The following is a 13702-nucleotide window of genomic DNA, read 5'->3' as shown; positions in this document are numbered from 1 at the left end:
ATATTCCTCTAGTAATTTAATTTTATAGTACATGGGATGGGTCGTGTATTGTAAAACTCGAAACAAATATCGGTCAGACAAATACTGTCGGCGAAGATCAAGGGGAGGGTCCAAACACTCCACCTGCATAGCATTAATTGGACTTGATCTCATAGCCCCTAGTATTACCCGGAGTGCCTTAGCTTGGACGCGATCTAGATAGCCTATACCCACCTTACTAGCTGGCTCCAATAAGTATGTCCCATAGTCTAACACACTTCTGATAATTGCATTATATAAAAGCTTCAGGGAAAACGGATGTGCTCCCCACCATACTCCGGATAAGCATCTAAGAATGTTAATATTCCGTTCACATCTTGTAGCTACATATTCGCAGTGGGGTAATCCTGTAAGTTTTGAGTCTAATATCAGTCCTAAAAACTTAATTTGGGATTTTATTGGGATTGGGTTATTTTTAACTGTTATTGAAACATCCGGAATCCTACGTTTCCTAGAGAAGATGACAATATTACTTTTTTCTGTGGACAAATCAAGACCGTGTTCTTCCAACCACACATTAAGAGACTCTAATGACGTTGAGACTGCTTCAGCCGCTCTTTCTATATTAGAGTCGCTGAAGAAAAGAAGAATTATTTCTTTTCTGTTGTATTGACGTTTCAACTCTACCTGTTTTGCTTCTCAGCGTTTTGTTATTGCATAGTCTCTAAACTCTGTATTATTATTAACAGCAAGGTGCCTTGATTTGAATGAATTATACAATACTTAACTCATAATATTGAAAGTAATTTGTAAAATATTTAATTCAATATACAAATTTATTGCAAATGTTAAAAATAAAAGAAAATATGGTTACTTAGTTGCTTGTTTTGGCTACTCAGCAATAGATGGCGCCGCAAACTTTCTTGGGTTTATTCCGGTTACGTACTGTAAATTCAACATCAACATCATGCGAAAATCGTAAAAAAATTTTTTTTATCAAAACCTTTGATTATATTGTGCAAAATTGTAAAAGATATTCATTTTTCGTATTTTTTAATAAACATCTCAAACGCATTGACTGGCTTTTATTTTTTGTTAGTTTGTTTTGTTTCTGTTACTGGCAACATACACATCCTGAAGGACGCGACGGTGTGATGGCGTCGGTAGTCGGCTCTTGTGTTTTAAAATTGAAATTAAATAGATGAGTATAGTTCCTTAGTGTTGTAATTTAATTAGTTATGTACGCCTTAGTATAGCAATAATATTTTCTGTGAAAATATTAATAATTTGTGATAATGGAAGGCAAAAGTACTGACTGGGTACGGGGGCCCAGCGGCCCCACAGTTTGCCGATGTTGTTTTGCCGAAGGCTGTTATAAAGACATTTCTACCGAATATTTTTGGATGGGGAAGAAAGAAGTTTACTGCGAGATGCTAACGGAGACATTCGACCTAAGTGTAAGTATTAAAAACCAGTTGGACTTTTGTCGGATGCGTTACGGCGTCCATTTTCTTTATGCATAGTTTTTTTTACACGGCTAAATTAAAAAGTTACGTTTGTACGCCGTGGAGTTGCGCTGTACTTGCCTACATGTTTTGGGTGGCTTCTGAAAATATTGATTATCTTAGCCATATCTTAGCTGGGAATTTGTACTTATGCGGTGAAGGGTGTCTTAGACTAGAAGATCATAAGTCATTGCCCTTATACTATGTTTGTTGCAGTCATTTCTAAGTACATAATTTTCCTAGTATGAATGTAAATCTCTTTAAGTATTTCTAATAGGATGAATGACTAAAACTAGTAAAACTGGATGCAATAGCACAAATCTTAAAATCAGATCATGCAGTCATTTTCAGATAATAGAATACAAACTTAAGGCTCCGCGCACACGGAGGCAACAGTTGCTCGGCGACTTTCGTATTTGTATGAAAAGTTGCGTCGCCTCGTGTGCGCACCTTCATACTAGCCCATAGACCGAGCGACGGAGACAAAACAGTTTTGTCTCCAGTCTGTGGGGGGCCAAAATAGACATGCTAAGAGAGCGCGCACACGGGCAACTTTTGGGCAGCGACTTTTTTGTCGCGACCATGGCCACGACGACGACATAACGAAGCGACGCAACTTTTCATACAAATACGAAAGTCGCCGAGCAACTCTGTCGCCCGTCGCCCGTGGGCGCGCACCCTAAAAGTTAGTGCAACGAAAACATGTACAATATTGTAATATAACTCATATTATGAGTTTCCTTTTTATTGCGTTAATTAATTTTAATATTAAAATTAATTCACCTCTGCCCAACTGGCACATAAGAATGTGCCGCAATAAAAAGGAAACTCATAATATGAGTTATATTACAATATTGTACATGTTATAATATTAAAATTAATTCACCTCTGCCCAACTAACCACACAACCAACCACAATAAAAAGGAAACTCATAATATGAGTTGATTCACCTATATACATATGTCCTGTATGCAATAATAATCTTATATCATAATTAAATAAACAATATTAAACAATTCTAACTCAGTATTAAATAAAACAGTTAAATATAACTCATATCATCATATAATACTGAATTAGAATTTTTTAATATTGTTTATTTAATTATGATATAAGATTATTATTGCATACAGGACATATGTATATAGGTGAATCAACTTTTTCTTGCCTGTATTGCCATGGTTACGGTCCCCTGAGTCACGCTGGTTTTATGCAAAATTATGCTACTGAAATTATGCAAGCATACATGTAGTCCATGTTTGTAGGTGGCAAATGAAGGAAAGGGCTTGTTAACACCAGAAAAATGCATAGTTTAAGTATCATAATTTTGCATAAAACCATCGTGACTCAGGGCACTGTAACCATGGCAACACAGGCAAGAAAAAGTTGATTCACTTGTATAATTTTCACAATTACCTACCTACTTATAATTTTTTTTTTCTCAGATTGCCTTCGCCCAAACTTCAGGGCCGAACAGCAACAGCCGTCTCATCTGTGAGCCGTGCATATCCCGGCTGCGGGATGCCTCGGAGTTCAAGAAGCAGGTTCAGGAGTGCGAGAAGATGTTCATGCAGTATTTGGACCCGGGACGGAGTACAGTTGAGGAGATTCAGTTGGAGAGTAAGTTCTTGCTTTGTTTTTATTTAGGTTTTATCTGTCCCTTTTATTATACTACGTCAGTGGCAAACAAGCGTACGACCCGCCTGATGGAAAGCGGTCACCGTAACCAATGGACGCCTGCAACTCAGTGTCACATGCGCGTTGCCACCCCATTAGAAACTTGTACACTCCCTTCCGCTGTGTTAAAAACACAGTAAAAAGGAGTGCACAAGTTCCAAGGAGGGTTCGGGTTGCCGACGACTCAAAGGACAATCTTCTTCTTCTTCTTTGCATCCTGTTACCCTCTGCTGGGGTGTAGGGCTCGAATGATATTTCTCCATTTACTCCGGTCTTGGGCAGTTTGGGTGACCTCCTCAAAGGACAATAGACGGAATAAGTCAGTTCTGTAAGCTCTCCCGTCATCAGCACATCGCACCCTCGTTGAGCTCTGGCAGCCTTACTCACCGGCAGGAACACCGCTATGAGTAGGGTCTAGTGCTATTTGGCTGCGGTCTTCTGTAAGGCGGAGGTACTACCCCAGTTGGGCTCTGCTCTAGATTCGAGATGTATATGTATGTGTCTAGATTCGAGATGTTGTATAATACACGTAATTATCGGTGTCTGAGTACCCACAATACAAGCCTACTTGAGCTTACTGTGGTACTCAGTCAATCTGTGTAAAGAATGTCCTATAATATTTATTATTTTTTATATTCCCCCACAGTCACCCAAGAGCCGATGGAGAAGGGGGTGAAACTTGAACCAGTGAAGCTGGAGAAGAATCAGAGCGATGACGACTTCGACGACCGAGGTGGCTTCGAAGACATGGACGAGGATGACCGTAAGTACTTAACCATCTGAAGTCCTCTCTCTCTCTCTCTCTCTCTCTCTCTCTCTCTATCTCTCTCTATCTCTCTCTCTCTCTTTAGCCTGATTCTACCCTTCGGGTGTAGGCCTCCTTCAACATGCGCCACTCGTCACGGTTTTGAGCGATCTGGAGCGACTTTTTCCCAGCTGTCCTTTTGATATCGTCCGCCCAGCGCATCTGCGGACTTTTTTAACGGCGCTCTTCTCCCCATGGTCGCCATTCAAGTAGTCTTTTATTCCAGGAGTCGTTTTTACGTGCTATATGGCTATCTGAAGTCCAGTGTACCTTATTTAGTACAACAGATTCAAGGGCGTAAGCATAGATTAAATATAACAAGATCGTACCATCCCATACATTAAAACGCGACCGCCTAAGAACGCGCATACCACAATTTGATGGCGCCACATAAAAAAAATTAATCTTTATTGCTCAGTAAAAATATACAGTTACAAAAGGCGGACTTAATGCTACATGGCATTCTCTACCAGTCAACCTTGAGACCAAAAAAGGTGCGGGATATGTAAAGAACACTAATAAAGACTTGATTGACTTAAAATGTCTTGTAGCTTTCGATTATACTCGTAGATGGCGTTAAGTGTCACTTTTGACAAAGATTTTTGCCTTCGGTTACCGCGATAGTTACTCATGAAATAAAACTATGGAAACGGATTAAATCGCGTATAATGAATTTAAAATACATCCCGACGTTTCGAACTCTTTACAGCGTTCGTGGTCAACGGGTGACTGAGGAAAAAAAAAAATGTGCAAAAGCTACCCACTTACAAGAAATATTAACGAACCATGACCACAAATAATATAGATTTCTAAGGCAGGTTCACACACTATTAATAAAGCTAGTTATACAATATTCAAAAAAATTACCATTACTCTGTTAAAAAAATAATTAACCAATTAATCTACACAAAATTGACAAAGAAACAAACTGAAAGATTTTTGGCTCGAAAGTAACACTTAACGCCAATCTACAAATAATCGGTGGCAACAAGGCATTTTTTGTGGTGCCATCTGTGTGTGGTGTAGTGTATGCGCGATCTTAGGCGGTCGCATTTTAATGTATGGGGTGGTATGATCTTCTTATGTTTAATCTATGGTGTAAATGACAATAAATTCGACGACCGAGGTGGCTATGGACGAAGATGACCGTATGTACAGTCAACCAATTGGAACCCTAGGCCACTCCACAACCATGTCAAAATGACAAGCAGTAAGAGATTTACAATCTGATTTATAAAGTCACTGTGACACATTACGATGTGAAGCCCAATTTTAAATGCTATAGGAGGCAAATGAGCAGACTGGTCTCCTAATGGTAAACAATCACTGGCACATCTTGGTCACCTTGCGATCAAATATATGAAAGAGGCGCGTTCCTAGCACACATTCTAAGCTCGTGTAGGTGAACGCGTACCATGCTTGTGTGAGTGAGATATGACAGGTCGACTGTTCGCGTTTTTGACATGCGGTAACTGTGAGGTGACCGAGAGGGGGTGGGCGGCACTTTCAGCGGGGAGCGGTAGTGGCCATACTGTACGATGGTACTCTTTATTATACTGTGCCCATGGACACCCGAAAAACTAGAAGTATTTGATGTGCATTGCCGGCCTATAAGTGCGTGTGTGGATGTATGTACGCTCTTTTCTTGAAGGTCGTATCGGTCCGGAAATACGACAGGCGACAGTTCATAGATCAGCTGTTCCGACGACGATTTCGACGACTTGTCCCGATTATAAGATATTAGCTTTAGCCCGCGGCTTCGCTCGCGTTTAATTGCGGAATGCTCCTTACTACTCCCATTTTAGGGAAGTGGGGAGTCAGAAAGAGACAAAAAGTAGCCTATGTCACTCTGCATCCTTTCAACTATCTCCACTTTAAAAAACCGGTCAAGTGCGAGTCGGACTCGCTCACCGAGGGTTCCGTACAAACTTTCAATAGTTGAATCATCAAAATGTTATTCATAAAACTACAGATTTTACTAAATCCCTCAAGACTCAATTTCCCACATAACAAGTAATATTTTAATATACAATTTTATTGGTAGACAACGTCCAAATAAAAACAAAACTATTAGGCTTCAATAGTTTACGACTTACGACATGTCGCAACGACGCTCCTGAACCGACCTCATTATATCAGGAAAAACGCGATGTAGGAAATGAGCGTTCAACGTACAGCGACATCTATCGGCAAATTGAGAAAACTAATGCGCGCGAGCTAGTATGGAAGATGATTTTTATGGAATAATTGTTTATTGCGTGAACCGATTTTAACCATTTTGCCTCTATTTGAAAGCAGGTAATTTCATTGTTATTTTGTTAAAAAATACAGGTACAATAAACACCCGCAAGGGTGTTGAAATTGAAAATGTAAATCTGAAAGGTTTTTTATAAATAAATAAAAAAGTTTTCAAGATACGTGTACGATTTTATTTTTCCTGTAATATTCATTATAATACCCATGTTTGGTGAAAATTTCATACATTTATGTTGGTAAACTTCGGAGATAAGGGGGGGAACGGTATTTTTTTTTTACATTTTCCTTCAAAAAACATTTTTTTTCCACAACCAAAAAATTATAAAAAATAGTTTTGATATGTACAATTTGAGCTCTTTCTAACGATACCCCACTTGACCTAGTTACTTGAAATTTTCAGTTTGCCCCCCTTTCATTTTGGGCATTTTCTATCATTTATATTAATTAATTAAAATAAAAAATACTTTCAACTTGTAGAGGTTCACAATTTTTATAACTATTCCAAATTTCATATCGATAGCATAAGTAGTTCTCGAGATATTTAACAATGTGACAGACGGACAGAGTCGCACCATAAGGGTTCCTGTTGTACCTTTTTGGTACGGAACCTTAAAAATCACGTCAATTCGTCGCTCCGTTTTTCCGTGAAAGACGGACAAACAAACAGTCACACTCATTTTCCCATTTATAATATTAGTATGGATGGAATAAGATGACCGTATGTTCGATGTACTCCTCAATATAAGATCTTCTTAGGATAAATGAAGAACTCCAGGATAGTACAGTGAACACCGGGCGTCATCCATATATTACGTCACAGTGTAAGGGGGAGGGGGGGGGGGTCATACTAAATGTGACAAGCCCTGTTAAAGGGATACAAAAAAGCGTGACATAGGGGGGGGGGGGTCCAAAAACCTGAAATTTGGTGTGACGTAATATGTGGATGATCCCTTAAAGTAGTTTACCATATCAAGTCCAATGTACTATTTTTAGGTCAATTGAAGAAATACAGCAATAATGGTTTTAGCAAACGTGGCGGTTTCTACCATGTATGTTCTTAGTTACAATGATGCGCCATTTTTTAGGGTTCCGTAGTCAACTAGGAACCCTTATAGTTTCGCCATATCTGTCCGTCCGTCCGCAGATAATCTCAGTGACCGTTAGCACTAGAAAGCTGAAATTTGCTACCAATATGTATATAAACCACGCCGACAAAGTGGTAAAATAAAAAGTGGAAAAAATGTTTTGTTAGGGTACCCCCCCCCCTTCATGTAAAATGGAGACTGTATTCCAACCCCAACGTGTGATATATTGTTCGATAGGTATTTAAAAATGAATAGGGGTTTACTAAAATCGTTTTTTGATTAAATAAATATTTTCGGAGATAATCGCTGCAAAAGTAGAAAAAAAGTGTCCATCCCCTCTAACTTTTGAAGATAAGATAAGATAAGATAAGATAATTTTATTGTCATAAACTGTGTACAATGGTTTAACAATTATATATATACAATATAAGTAAGTTTCAACAGTTTGCCCATTTCGAGCGTACAATAGTTAATTGTGTTTGGAATTTAACAATAATTAAATAATAATTTTAAATTACACTACCAACTAGAAAACAGATCAATTAGAAGGAATACATGCACAGTGATATCCTAACATACATTTGACTAGCTTCGTCATCACTTAAATTAAACACGGTAAAAAAATTAATAGATTGAAATTTATAGTAATAGTCAAAAATCAAATATCATGCTATAGTAAGTATAAATCATAAAAAATATTCATTTAAACTGTAAAAACTTTTAGATAATAGCCAGTCTTTTAGTTTGCGTTTAAATTGAAATCCCTCCAAAGCCTTGATACTTTGTGGCAGATTGTTATAAACATTAACTCCAGAGATAAAGATGCTCTGTTTAAAAACATGAAAAAAATCACAAAAGTAGAACTCTATAAAGACTTAGGAAAATAATTGTCATCTTGATAGGCTGAACAGGTTTTGAAAAAAAAAAAACGGGAAACTACGGAACCCTACACAGAGCGTGGCCCGGTCTTGGCCGGTTTTATTTGTCTGGTAGCAGTAGTGGATTCTAAACATCAACCTTTCCTTCCAGTCGACGACCAGCCGCTAACCAAACTAGCCAGCAAGGTGCCTAAGAAGGAGTCCGTAGACCTTCTAGACCTCCTCGACAACGCCAAGGCTGAAAAACGGAAGTCCTCCACTAAAGCTAAAGCGAGCCCGGCCAAGAAAGCTAAAACTAAGAAGGAGACGCCTAAAGCGACTGTTAGCAAACCTAAACCGGAGAAGAAGAAAAAAGGTAGGCATCAATTGAGATTTTCTTGAGTTGGGGAAACGAGTTGACATGAATGTTTTTATAACACTAAGTCCTCGCGCTTTGTACACATATTTAAAAACCATTCCCTAAAAACTTTAACAGGGAAGACGGGTATAGATTATCGCCAACATGGGGACCAGTGATTCAAATGTTCAAACCAAAAGATCTATCTTCGAACCAGTGCGCGGATGTTGTGAGTGCTGTGTGTCGTGCGGTGGGAAATAAACATTCAGGTAGATTATATTTATTTGTCTACCCAGGACATTTAGATAAATTAATATCAGGTAGTTTTGTGGTGTTTACATCTCCGGTGACCCTTTGCTCTGACCGAAATGTTGGGAAAAAAGTTGAAATAATGTTAGTTAATCGTGTTCAACCTGTATGTGACTTTAAATATGAATGGTTTTGTATGATATATACTATTTTAACATTGAAGAGAACATTTTATTCTAGTGGGTTGCTAGGAACAACTTAAATAGGATTTCATTTTAATAAAATAACATATGCAATGTACAGGATATCATCTCATATTCTGTAGAGTCAGTAAAATACTCAAATTTTAGTTTTCGAAAAGTTAAAAATATTTATATTGTAGTCAGTCTACCTGTTGAAATATTTATTATTTTTTATTAATATTCAGGTCAACTCCGTTCACCAACATTTACATTGACAGATTTTCTACAAAAATTTGTAATTTATGTAGGTTTCTCTTAGGCACAAGTTAAAATTTTAAAGAATCTGATCTCAAAAGTAGTTATAATGGTAATAAAGCGACTAAATCCTAGAAAAAATATTTGAAAATATACATATGTGCAAAGTTATTCTACAATAGATAATGTTATTGAAATTTATAAAACATACATATTTGTATAAAGTCTGGCAATACGATTTGAAGTAGTTAAATTGCATGTATCATAATATGGATATGTCTCAATCATGGTCAGTTTGAAATAATTCTCAAACATTTTAATCACAAAAAATATTTACTACATATACTTGTATTCCAAAATTAAAACATATAAAGTTTCAGTCTCAACAGATTTATTTATAGGTTTAACTGTATTAGAGAGACTGTAGCTTATTGGAAACCGTTTGAGAGTCTTTTAAAGCTGTTTCCATACTATCAGAGCTATTTTGTCGAAGTGTTTTGTTTTTGTATTTTGTCATGTTTTTCCCTTTAGGTTTTAGGTCTGCAGAAACGACGATATTGCTCCTTTTGTATGATAATTTACATTTAATTTCATTTAAAACTTAAAAGCACTATTTTATCACTTAAAATTTTCTTGATACAGCTATTAAATCTAGAAAAAATACTTGGTTAATAAAAATCCTTTGAAATAATAGGAGACTACAGGCAATAATATTACTAAAATATGCCACATATAACTAGGAAAACATCGTGAGGAAACCGGACTAATTCCAATAAGGCCTAGGTTACCCTTACCCTTCGGGTTGGAAAGTCAGACGGAGGTCGCTTTCGTCAAACTAGTGCCTACGCCAAATCTTGGGATTAGTTGTAAAAGCGGACCCCAGGCTGCCATGAGCCGTGGCAAATGCCGAGATAACGCAAGGACGATGATGATGATGCCACATATAAATATATAAAAAAAAAACTATCCAGTAAATTCTTGAAAGATCTTGAGATTCTGTATTGATTGACCATGCTGAAGAAATAAATTATTAACAAGTATTTAATAAATGTTTAGAAAAAACAGAATGAGCCAAAATATTTAGGACATCAACGTATGGATACGACGAGACTTCAGGCATATTAGGTTCGATTCCTAATTATCTATTTTTTTTATGTTGCACTTCGCTTCGTGTTGTCTTCTAAAGGTAAGTAATATTTTACTTGACTGAAGGTAAATATATCACTACTACCTAATTTGTAAGATTTTGAATCAAATACACCCTGTTTTTATTAAACTCCGTTAACTTTAAGGAAAGGTTCTTAGGTCGAATACAATTAATTTCTGTAAGAAACTAGCGTCTTAACTCTTACGGTTATCGAGTTATTAAAAAAAATAAAGATAAATACTGAACACGTGTGTGGCAGCCTTTACCAATTCCTAATGTTATTTGTTTTGACTTGTGCCGTCAATGACTTGACACTAACTTGAATGTTATTCCTAAGGGTCTCTCACACTAATAAATTCATTGATTATATGTACGAAAATGATGAAAAATTTTTTTTTGCGAATTTAACTAAAACTGATATACAGGGTGGTTCCTGATAATGAACCTAGCTACGTGTCGAATTTAACGGAAAACAAAAAAAACACGGTGTATATGTCAGGCAGTTTTATTTGTCGATATATTTATTTTCAGTTTAGTCTTGTTAATGATAATAATAGGCTCTGATAGTAAAACAATGTATACAAAATGTGTGATGTTATCAAGAGACGTATCCATATTAAATAGGCTATTTGAAACGCCAGCCACATGGTTGAAATAAATGAACGTATTTAAAACAATAAGAGTTTGTTTTTAAAACATCAGAATACATCATATCTAGATAGATACAAGCTACTTATAGCCATAGAGGAATAAATTCGTAAGGGATGAGTCGTAACTCCATACATCAGTAAATGCGGGTTATTTGTATAGGCATAGTTAAGTGACATCTAGCGACTATCACGCGTCATATAGCTTGAATTATCAGTACCACTACTCGATAGTAGGTGTCAAAAATTTAATATTAGAACAGCTTACAGCTCATATTACGAGCAGAAGGAATTGAGAACAGAATACTGATTAATACTATTGTAATATTAGCTAAAAATTGGTGAGCATTAGACTTTTCGTTCGTCGCAACATCTATTGACAAGTAGCAGTACTGATAATTTACGCTAGTTGACGCGTGATTGCCGCTAGATGTCACTTAACTATACCTATACAACTGGCATTTACTGATGTATGGAGTTACAACTCTTCCCTTACTTATTCCTCTATCACAGACCAACCCCTATAGACATCTATTACAAGACGACTCGCGGTGGCCAGCCTTCCTAGTATTTGCACTGATATAAGCGCGGGCGCTCGCCGTGCCCGATCAGTATCGACCAAGTAACAGACCCGAAAGCAGCGCGTGTTTTTCGCACAAAAAAATTGGAAAAGGGTATTTTGATGCCTTAAAGATGTCCACCTGTAGTGTGAAATGGTGTGGAAAGGTAACAAGAAGCTCAAATTTAAAAACAGACGGCATTACATTCCACAAATAAGTCATATTTATAATTTATTCAGAGCCGGCATAGGTCAACTTACATTGGCCACTTACGCGTCAGTAGAGGGACAGTCATACTTCTGTCCCTTTTCATCTGGCGCGACTGCCCGCCGTCCTTGAAACGGCCAATCACAGCGCGCTTAACACATTCCCCGCCCGCTCCTCGCACCCCAAACACTGGTGACTCGAATCGCGAACCAAATATACAAGACTGCCACTCTATAGGAGGTTCTCTGTGTCCTCTATGCTATAGCAAACAATTATTTCATGAATATACTACTTTCATATATTTTCTTCCATGTTTCTAACAAATCCCAAAATAATTCCATTGACTTTGCAATATTTAAAACTTTAGTTAGTACACGAGATGGTACCAGTCACGGAGTAATTTTGGGACGCGTTGCACTTTAGTTACTAGAAATTTTGCATCGAATATCAAACGTTTGCGATTATACCACAAAAATCTCTAAACTCGTGCCTTAAAACTTTAAACCTCGTATACTCACACGTCCGTTAAACGTCTATAAGGAGCTTCAAGAAAAACAGTCAATGGGATGTTTTCTTTTCTAGAAAAGTCATACGATCCGGCGCGAAGTAACGCCGAGACCATACTGACTTGCGCAACCGCCTACCCGTTCCGCGTCTCGGACAAAAGCATACTGTGCGTATACTGCCTAGATCTTTATGACGATCCAGTCTTCTTTCGAAAACACATGGAGGACGAACACAAAAGTTTCACCCTCAAAGTCGCTTTCCACAATCTACCCAGCCTAGAGTTCATTAAAGCGGATATCACCGATTTAAACTGCAGAATCTGCTCACAGAAATTCCGAAGCTTAGAAGCTGTAGCTGAACATTTAACCGCGCACGGAAAGAAAATAGACGCGAGCGGGAAACTAGGCGTCATGCCGTATTACCTACACAAAGATGTGCACAATTGCGCTGTTTGCGAAAAGAACTTCCCTACCCTCTTCCATCTAAACAGACACACGATATCTCACTTCTTAAGCTACGTTTGCCACGTTTGCGGAAAGAGTTATGTAGCTACAACAGGGCTACTTAGACACGTCCGCTTAAAGCATCAGCAGTACGAAGTTACCTGCAAGAAATGTAAAAAAGTCTTCCCTACTATGGAAGAGAAAGAAAAACATACGAGAACTGAAAAATCTTGCATGCCATATGTCTGTACCAAGTGTAACGAGCGATTCATTGATTGGAGGTGGAGGAAGAGACACATGGAAACAGTACACGGACAATCTAAACGCTCCTATAGATGTGCGGACTGTAATATCAGTTTTAATAGTGAAAATTCTTACTATGAACACTTTAAACTGCAGCATTCTGGTGAATGCTCTACTTGTAAGCATTGCGGCTTGAAATTCTTATTCTCGTCTCGATTGAAACGACATTTGGCTAAGCATAACTTGTAGACACATTTTAAATTAAAGGAAAAATAATAAAAAAAATGACTCGAGGACTCGATCCTGCGGCCTCTTAGAACAAAGGTCGAATCGCTCCAACAACTGAGATACGGAGACAATTGACCCGTATTCCAAGAAGATGCAGATTCGAGTCCTGCCAGAGGTGTAAATTCTTCTTTTAATTTAAAAATGACACATTTTGTAGACTTCGCCTTTTCATAATATGCATTACTGATCTCATTACAAGCTCAAACATTCTCAATATACGTATTTTAAATTATATATGTATTTATGCTATTTATTTACAAAAATAAGTTATCTCTAGGTTAAAATATAATGAATGATGAAAAAATACAACATAAAATATTACGGCACCGTTGTAAAGGCCACGTTCTTTTAATAAACATACAAGTACTAACTGCCTGTTTCACTTTTACGTTTTCCTAACTTGAAATATTTGAAAATTCGGTGTGTAAGAAAGAAAAGTCCAGTAATACAG

General features: G+C 37.4%; 1 protein-coding gene across 30 annotated transcripts in view; it reads left to right on the top strand.

Annotated features, from left to right (window-relative positions):
- The first annotated feature begins 1114 nt into the window (after positions 1-1114).
- Positions 1115-13702, top strand: part of LOC125239635 (gastrula zinc finger protein XlCGF26.1-like) — an 80540-nt gene continuing 67952 nt past the window's right edge. For 28 of the 30 annotated variants that reach the window (XM_048147264.1, XM_048147269.1, XM_048147268.1 and 25 more), the window contains exons 1-4: positions 1115-1436; positions 2931-3105; positions 3809-3925; positions 8338-8541. In XM_048147264.1, the coding sequence (XP_048003221.1) occupies positions 1275-1436; positions 2931-3105; positions 3809-3925; positions 8338-8541 (658 nt within the window). In that variant the 5' untranslated portion in view covers positions 1115-1274. Of the gene's footprint in view, positions 1437-2930; positions 3106-3808; positions 3926-8337; positions 8542-12352; positions 13678-13702 lie in introns of those variants that run through there. The other 2 variants (XM_048147281.1, XM_048147275.1) reach the window with 2 other exon arrangements.

The sequence above is a fragment of the Leguminivora glycinivorella genome, chromosome 26, assembly GCF_023078275.1.
Source record: "Leguminivora glycinivorella isolate SPB_JAAS2020 chromosome 26, LegGlyc_1.1, whole genome shotgun sequence".
NCBI classification, from domain to species: domain Eukaryota; kingdom Metazoa; phylum Arthropoda; class Insecta; order Lepidoptera; family Tortricidae; genus Leguminivora; species Leguminivora glycinivorella.
The sequence above is the reverse complement of the archived record's forward strand: the minus strand, read 5'-3'. Positions and strand labels throughout refer to the sequence as shown.